This window comes from Brienomyrus brachyistius, chromosome 3, assembly GCF_023856365.1.
Source record: "Brienomyrus brachyistius isolate T26 chromosome 3, BBRACH_0.4, whole genome shotgun sequence".
NCBI classification, from domain to species: Eukaryota; Metazoa; Chordata; class Actinopteri; order Osteoglossiformes; family Mormyridae; genus Brienomyrus; species Brienomyrus brachyistius.
In genome coordinates this window covers 35,229,242-35,238,524 of record NC_064535.1, presented here as the reverse complement: position 1 = coordinate 35,238,524, position 9,283 = coordinate 35,229,242, and the positions used below count along the sequence as shown (strand labels likewise).

Here is a 9,283-nt window from a genome sequence, read left to right as displayed (position 1 = left end):
CTTGCAAATCACGGTGGATGTCTTCCAACCTCAGCATCCACAGCTGCTTCGTCTGCTTTGTATGAAAATCGCTTCTAGACTCATTTATAATTCTGTGGTCGTAAATAGGCCAGTCTGGGGCTTTCAGCAGACTCCACAATAACTGCAACGAAAAAAGTAATCTGTGTAGCTAGGTGAACATATAACACCAAGAAATAAAAAGATAAACACACTAAATGTAAAATATTTTTATCCACTTTCTTCCGTTCTATAAATCGAAATTAGGAGCATTGTAATCCAGCCAGGCTGCTGTTTAAAACGGCAGGAAAGTGAAACGCTATAATGACGATTAGTTATATAATTTTGTGTCGAGGTTTCTCTCTTAATTCCAACTCTGTCTATAGAAAGTGGATGTTCTGTAATATGAGTCGCTTTGGACGCTTTGAACTTAAGTCGTATAAAAATAAGTTCTGCGTATTCTATATTCCTCTTAGACGTTATTGGAGATTGCACCTATTGAGCCATTCGTTTTCGCACTCTTATTGTCTGATTTCTTTTAAGTTACATTAACGGAACTCAATTTATTAATTACATTTATAGAATTTGAACAAAGAAGCACAAAACTCATCCAATACGTTTTCATGTGAAGATGACCCTATATAAAGCGTTTTAGGCGATGGAGCTCATGCGCCTGTTTTCTCCGGTGTACACACCGGGCGGCTCCGCCTCTTTCCATCACTCAAACTTTCGTAGGCGGCGATTGGCCCGGCGCGACCACGTGATCGCACCTCCCCGCCCACCTGCAGTTTCCAGGGCAGCCAGGAGCTGCGTCATCCGGGCGCCGCCGTTTCTGCTCCGAACCGAGCCTTGTCTTCGGTTCGTGGCAATAAAAACAAACAACAGACGCAAAACAAGTATCGGTGTAGCGACATGGGAGACAAGAAGAGCCCGACAAGGTTAAACACCCCCTTATATGTTGCTAAGAGGCAGGGGCAGCACGGCGGGTGACCCGAGCGAGCCTTAGCGGATGGGTCACTACGCGCGTTGCTACGCAGCCGGCCGCCATGGCGGACTTGCTCTTTCGCTAGTATCGAGCCGTGTGACGGGAAACGGCTTCGGCCGGTGTAAAAGCTTTACTTTCTGTCTGTTTGTTTTTTTGTTGTTTTTTTTGAAGGCCGAAGCGGCAGTCCAAGCCTTCCTCTGACGACGGGTACTGGGACTGTAGCGTTTGTACGTTTAAGAACAGCGCAGAGGCTTTCAAGTGCATGATGTGCGATGTGAGGAAGGGGACGTCGACACGGTAAGACGCCCAGCCGGCAGCCTTCTAACGCGTCCACACGGCTGTTTACTGGAGAAATTCACGGAGAAGCTGCTGGTCGGGGGGCAGCTCGTTCCTGGCACCGAGGTCGCTCTGCGTCTTTAGCCACTGCGCCACCCGCTGACTGCTTTCTGATGCAAAATGCACCACCAAAATTCGCGTTCAGGTTTGGGGTGGATGCGTGTCACACATCACGCAGGGCCTCCATACTATTTGTGTCCATGGCATTTATGCTTATTAAAGCTGCACTGTACATAAATATTCATTAGCGATGGAGTAGATTTACTTTTCAGAAACACGCCTGGGATGTAACCTGAGTGTATTACATTGAGCCTGTGTTTGTCTTCAAACAGTGACAAGGCTGGGAGGATGGATGGCCACAGGGGAGGGGGAGAGATGTTGACTCTGCTGCCCGAGTCATCCGTCATTCTGTTCTTGGGGGAGGGGGGTGGTGTTGTTAGGGGATGTCCAGGACCCTCTTGTGGTTAGAGATCGGCCATGTAGAGGAGGCGTGGCAGCTGTCAGACACAGCCAGTCAGCTTGCGGCTGCCTGATCCTCTCAGGGGCTGTAATTTCCAGGGGTATGTTTCACACAACCCCCGCCCCCCTACGCCAGGCTCCAGCTGCTTGGTCACTGGCCGCCAGAAAGCCGTTAATGAACCTCCTGAGGCACCCACGACTCTCGTGGAAATGCATGGGCATGGGTGCTAACCGCTGCTGCGTTTACGGCATTCTGTCACCCATGAGCCTTTATGTCGCGATTTCACACTAATCTCTCCAGTGTTATATTAGTCATAAAATACGACTGTAAATGAATCACTGTCATGTGATTATGCCATAGGAAGGCAGCTTTGTTGATGTATACAGGAACAATCAGAGGTCATTCTGCTGCACAGAGCTGCTGTAGTGTCTTGGATATCATGTTAGGTGTTAAAATGGCAGTATTTACAGCCCCCCCCCCCACCCTTGCTGACCCTTGGGGGAGACCAGGTGAAGCCACTGCTGAATAAATTGACAGTTATACCCAGCCCAGTCATCGGCTGCACCCAGAAACTGTCAAAAAGGAATTGATTGCAGGTTAAAAGGCAGATTTAGCTATTTTAAAGCAGCGAAGGCTACGGGAAACTTTTAATCTGCACAGAATTAGCATATTTCTGCACAGGGCTTTCTGATTGGTTACAGAATTCCTTTCTGTGTACTGCCGTGTTTGTACCCCTATGGTTGTTTTAGTCAGTCCTCAATCAAATTTTACTGGTGTCTTATGGCTGGCTCTCTGGTTTCAGTGCCACTGTGTAACTTAGTGCACAGCCAGAGACTGTGTTTGGTTGTTTTCATTACCCAGACACCCCACTGGCGGCCACACTATCCCACCTCTGTGCTTCCTTTACCTCATTTCCTTCCTGTAATGCCCTTAATTGGGAGGGTAAGGCAGGTCATGCAGACTGGCTGACTGACCTGATGAAAATGCTGACGCTAATAGCATTTAGGGGGTCAGAGGGCCCACAGCACTGTGTGCTCACAGTGATAAAGCAGGACGTGCTGATTAGCCTCTCAGCCCTGCACGTGCCTGGCCTCTGTCCGTCACGCCTCATACTCCCAGCTTGCTAAACACAGTGGGAGAGGGGGTGGGTCTCTCTTTGCACGGCGGGAGCCTCGCTTTGTCTCTGTCCTTGCTCAGCACGCCAGGCAGGATGTCTCATGCTGTATGGGCTTGAAGGGTCGTCAGACAGCATGGGGACAGCCCCTGAGCTCTACTGCACAGCCCGGTTTATGGAAAAACACCCAGAACTTTCCCAGTGCTTCCCTGTTTAGCACTAGGGGCCACCACACGCTCGATTTCCCTGAATATCTGGCAGTAAAACAGAAGGATGGAAGCATCCATCTTGTTTGGTTTTTGGCAGGTCATTATCAAAGGCATCATTAGTTCAGCAGAGGTTAATTGTTTCTTTTTACCCCACCCGAGGCCTCTACGGGGCAGTGGGGGGTGGATTCCTGGCGAGGGCTGCGGGTAGGTGGGACAGCATTGAGTTTCATTAGGACGAGACTCTCAGCATGTTAATTATACGTTGCGCGTCAGGACAGTGATGGAAACCCCAAAGGCTGATGCACTGCTGCAGGATTACTGCTTTCCTGGGCTTAATGCACTGGTTTTCAGCTAAAACGAAGCTGTTTATATAGTCAAACATATTTAGCGTTTGAACTGAATTAAATAAAGGACTGCTGATTACACCTTAAGGACGATGTGAAGACATTCCGGAAAAACCCACAGTCCTGCCCTGTAGTGGCCGGCAATAAGTCGGGGGAAGCCATCAGTGGCGGAACCTCTGAAACCTCCTTCGGCGGAAAGACACTTCAGGCTGAAGCTGAGACCTTTCAGCAGGGCAGGCTGTTTAATCAAGGTGCACAGCAATAGGCAGGAGCTGTATTTCTGCATTTACATACAGCCGTCTAATATCTTATTCTCGTCACGCGTGTAACTGCATTAAGTACAACTTAGCGCTATAAAATAGGCAGAGTGGAGTATTGATTGGCGCTTTAACATCCTGTGCTGTGTTATCGGCGCCCCGGTTGCTTTCCTCTCCTTACTTACCGCCGAGTGCGTCCACATGGCCAGCGATACCCCCTCCACCGTATCTACTGCACAATCCCCAAGTAGTGGACTTCGGAGGACCTGGGGATTTACCGGAACAGCCCCCCCACCTGAAAACGGGCATTTTTAATGTGCAGCAGTGGGATTTATTACAGGAGTGAGCCACATATCGTCTCAGTGCACACTGGGAGGCGGTCTAAGTAGGAGGGTCGAGGAAATCAGAAATCACATTAGGTTTGGGGTAGATAGGATTTGGGTATAAGAACTGGCTGATAAATCAACTGAATAGCTCAAAGAAAAAAAAGCCAAACCACAGCTAATGTAGGGGTGTCTCCGGTGGGGTTGTGCTTGATGGAACTTGTTCTCTGGTTTTGGCTGGTACACTTTTTCCGTAATCTAACATAAGCTGTAATCGATCTTTTCCAGAGCCGCTCTAGGCTGAGTGTAACTGGGATGTAGGGCAGGGCCCTCTGACTGAGATGAGCTCTCAGAGGCATGTGCTGACCTATGATCCCAGCACAGAGGGTCAGCTACCTGGGATTTTGTGATGCTGCAGTCGTTTGCCTTTCTGCATTTCCGTTCCATAAGCAGCCCTCTGTGCTGTTCCCAGCATGCATTGCTCCTGCTGTCCCTGCATAATCGCTCTACTCACGTCTGAGGAACCAGGCAAAGGAGCCATACAACCGTAGTTGTAGCTTTCCTGACGGACGGTACGTGTCGCACCTCCGCAGGTCCACAGACCTTCTGCTGTTTCTCATCCTGCTCCAGGAAGCCCCGCCCAGTCTCCCAGTTGGTCTCCCAGCAAGTGACGCAGCAGTTTGCATCTCCGACACAGCCAAAGAAGGAGAAGAAAGACAAGACGGATAAAGAGAAAGCCGAAAGAGAGGCAGCATTCAGAAAGAGCGGCCATAGGAGGATGAGGTGAGAGCAGCCACCACATGGCATTGATATGGTGAACTGGATGATGTCATACAAATGATGATGTCATACATACAATAACATCATACTGCTGCTTAAGTGCATTCTGTTTTGATGCGTGTGACGCGTCTTTTTATGTGCAACTGCATGCTCTTAAGTTGCTCTTTAATAATGTTGGTAATGCAGGGCAGCCCCCTCTCAGTAGTAGCTGCTCTCAGGTCTGAGTTTTGCTCCTCTCCTGCTCTGTGTGACCAGGCCCAGGTTGAAGAATGTGGACAGGAGCAGCGCTCAGCACCTGGAGGTCACCGTCGGAGACCTTACCGTCATCATCACAGACTTCAAGGAGAAGAGCAAACCCACGCCGGCTCCAGGCGAGCACCACGGTCAGAGCGGCTCTGGATCGGACGGCGCCGAAAGGGGGACATCGCGGTCATCCTCGCCCCGAGGGGAGGGCTCCTCACTCAACGGAGAGCCCCACTAAGCCCCCCCCCCATTGCTGCTTCAGTCATTTCTGCACATGCTTATAAAGTCTCTCATAACTGACACCTCATCTCTCCAACCCGCAGCCTCTGGCGCAGGGCTGGCATTTTGGAAGTCTTCCAGAATGTTCCCTGGGGGTCGACTGCTAGTCTCCAGTGACACTTGTTACCCATTTAGATCATTGTCAGAAAACTGGAAAAACAGCATTGAAATTCCTTCTAGGATGGCTGTAAATGTTCCGGGCTGCGTTAATGTGGGAGTACTGTACATTAAATCAGTGTTATATTGACAATATACACTTAATCATACTCTTCTATCACCTTTTAGATGGACTGCGGACTGCTGTAGCCTAAAATCAGACCTTATTTTAAAACTATATTTCAGATAGATGGATTTGCTTTATGGGAAAGGCGGAGCCTCTGGGGACATTTGATGAAATTTGATGGTCAGCAGTGGGTCTGCAGAATCCTCCTGCGCCTGAGCGTTACACAGTGCGGTCTCAAGAAATGCACGTCCTGCCAGCAACTGGGAGCCAGTCAGTACGGATCACGGTCCTCTTACATTTCTGATCATATCAGGCCGCGGAGATATGTGCAGAATCATCCCAGCTACGTGCTGTGGGAGGAAAATGTTCGTAAGTGAAAGAATGAAATTGTTCAAGGCCGATATCGTATTTTATACAGGCTGCCGTGTTCCCATTCACTTTGGTTTATATTTTACGGTTCTCACAAAATAAAAGGAGATGATGGACTCTATAAAAATGCATGTTAAATGTGTGCCTGCGTTTGTGAGTCTGTCGCTGGGGTTTCAGGCTGTTCAGCCTGGTGCTGAAAATCAGGCCTCGGGGGAGATGATGAGGGTGGTGATGAAGGTGAGACTGGTGTCAATACGCAGCGACCCTGTGCTCGTGCCTTTGCACACACGAGGCTGTGCAAGTGCACACGAGCACGGTGAACGAGAGCGCAGGTGCCCCCTCACTGCGGCTGCTACTGTCTGTCGTGGTTTTAGGAAGCTGTGAAATCACCTCAGTCGTCTCTGACAGATGCAGCTCTCCCCGCTTCATTTTCACTCGTTCTCATTTACCTGCGATTTTCTTCCTCACCATGCAGCAGCTGCAAAAAAAAAAAAATACCCTGCTGGCCTTTCACTTTAGATCCTGCCTGATTCTGTATTCCAGCAAGTGTACATGTGTGTGTTTTGAGGTGATTGTTATGGGGCAGGGCAGGGCTTGTTATGAATGATTAAAGATTCAGGGATGAAGGGCTGTAGACAGACAGCTCAGGGCGTGGACCAAACCATTTATGATCCTTGGCCTATTTAAAGGATGATGAATGTATCCGTGCACTCAGTCATGATTATAGGGATCACACTCTCTCGCACGAAAGACTATAAACTAAGATCTAATCCCGGTTTTGTGTGCGGAGTGATGACATTTCACGCTGGCTGTCGTTGCCCATACCAGTAGAAAGCCAGAAGATCTGCAGCACTTTAGCGTTAGGTGAAATGCTGCCGACGGTGTGTATAGGTCATGACCTGAGTGAGCACTGTGACAGAGAGGGCATCTGTGAAGCAGCACAGACACCTCACATCCAGCCCAGGAGGTTGCAGTGGAGCTGGCACGGTGCAGTGACAAGTGGCAACAGCCGCCTAGCACTGCGGGGGGTGAAACTGGCCAAGGCATCCCTGAGGTCTGAGCAGGTCACATGGGCTGCCCCCCCCTCACAAAGACGCCTGTTTCACTCATGGCCAGGCCAGGCATCCTTGCTTTCGGATTAATATCTAAAAACTACATGTAAGTGTAACAAACGTGGATTTCGGGCAATAAATGGTATCATCAACTGATTATTTCACTCACCGGCATTATTTCTGTCTTTGGATAACTGAGGATTTATGATTTTCGTATTTGATAGTTTGTTGAATAGATAAGTGTGTATTAATCGGCCTACTTGGTTCAGCTCATTAAACTCAGAGATGTTTGATTATAAAGGATTTCTGGGTATTTATTTACTGCGTATTTATCCCGCAGAACCGCAGACGGTGTAAGAACTGCGACAAACTCCGTTTTATATTCTACTCAACCTCTGTTCTAGCATGTTAACGGGAAATCAGGGTTTTCAATTTGGGAAAGAGATGAATTGCTCTAGGATCACAACTGGCTGGCTTATCTGTGTCAGGAGACAAATGGGCTCAGCTTAGTAAAAGTAACAATATTCCCTAAACCACTTGTTTATATTACCTGCAATTTTTATACATAGATGTCAAATTCGAGAAATTCGCAGGTAGCAGCTGCATAATTAAAAGATTTTTTTTTTGTTTTGTGCGTAAGACCTGAGAATTGTTAAAGTGCAGCGTGAGTGTTCCATAGGAATCCTTGTCGAAAGGCGCCCTCTGGTGTTTGTTGAATGTATTTAATTAACGTTTTTATTATTTATTTAAGTGATGAAGATTTTAGAGAAAGCAGGGTCAGGGTCATGACGAATCACTCTGCAAACCCTGGGATGTGACCTACCAATCACAGGCACAGCATCCTAACCCACAGAGCCATTTCTCTGTGTCTCACACCCAGTGATCTTAGGAGCAGCTTCGCCTTGCATGCTGCCCGCCGACACGGAAACACGGCTGCATGCGGCTCCAACCGCGTGCCTCACACTAACCCCTGCAGCCCCTCTGCTTTGCCATTTGCAGCTTAAAGATGATGTGCTCACTGGTAACAGCATCGTGCCAGACAAGGATGGCAGCGCTGCTATGCGGGTGTTAATCGTGGCTGTGCTGTCCGGACTGTGCTGAGGGAAAATGGACCGGGACTGAGAGATTCCATTCCTGCAAGTCCTGTGCTCCTCACTGGCGCACGAGGAGCCTTGAGGCATTACCTTCTGCAACCTCATCACTGAGGTTTCAAGCTCCTTTTCCCGTTTCTCTGTCTTCTTCAGCCACAGTGTAGTACCAGCAATTCACCAGGAGAGGTCACAATCGTCCTTATGTTGGGCTGAATACATTTTTCAAAGGGGTATGAAACAGTGTCCAAGAAGCCGAATCTTCTCTGTAATCTAATGCGGAAGTTGTCAGTTATTCATCCCGTAGTTTAAAATAATACAATTCAGCCATGCACTCGTTCAGCATGCTGCCATTCACTAGTCTGACATGGAGATGTTGCTGTAGTCTGGAGTTGATGTGGGTGGCTGTGCCGATGTCGCCGGGGCTCAGGGGGCCCACGCTCACCGTCAGCCAGGGAATCTCTGACCGGGTCACAGGTTCGAAACCCGTTATTTCCCTTCAGTCCCTTTTCAGGAAAGTTAATGAGCTCCCGCATAGATGCCTGTAATCTCCTTCAGGGACCCTTGCAATAGCTTCTGGGAACTTGCAATTTGTGGACGACGAACACACTCAAAAAGACAACAAAAACCCATAGAGTTCTCCCCCCCCCCCCCCCACCACCGTGGCAATAAAGCCCCCCCCCCCCCCCCAATTACAAGGCAGGGCCCACCGAAGAGCTGTAAAATTTAGTGCTGATGGTACATTTAGAATGGGGCCGGATTGCAGATAACAGCCCACCATCCTCATTAAATCAATAGGAGGCATAAATGGCCCCGTATCACCGGCTGATCTCTGCATGCCGCAATAAAGCGGCTGACACTCAGCGACCTAATGCAGCTCGCAGGCCGACGCAAATGAGGCCGCATAAAACTGCAATTTCTCCTCATTTCCTGTGAGTGTAGTAAAAGGCCGCAGCAAAGATGGCTGATTCCTTATTCATGAACGTCAGTGGAAAAAATATCCCCACCTGCATCTAATGACACGGCGGCTCCATCCCACTCGCTCTGAGCATCAGCGCTCCTTCCCCAGCCAGCGTCTGCCCACAGCGTTGGCAGGAAGGGGGTAGGGGCCACACCGGGGCCACTTTTCTTAAAAATGACCCACCCACATATTGTTTAAAACGATTTGGTTCCGATTTATTATTGTGTCCGTTTGGTCACAATAGTATCCGTCAAAGTTAATAA

At 48.9% G+C, this 9,283-nt stretch overlaps 1 protein-coding gene across 1 annotated transcript; it reads left to right on the top strand.

Annotated features, from left to right (window-relative positions):
* Positions 1-633: 633 nt before the first annotated feature.
* Positions 634-6,050, top strand: LOC125739292 (YY1-associated factor 2-like). The gene is made up of 4 exons (XM_049009234.1): positions 634-935; positions 1,154-1,279; positions 4,656-4,808; positions 5,061-6,050. The coding sequence occupies exons 1-4, from the start codon at positions 910-912 to the stop codon at positions 5,284-5,286; spliced, it is 531 nt and encodes a 176-aa protein (XP_048865191.1). The 5' UTR covers positions 634-909; the 3' UTR covers positions 5,287-6,050.
* Positions 6,051-9,283: the final 3,233 nt, after the last annotated feature.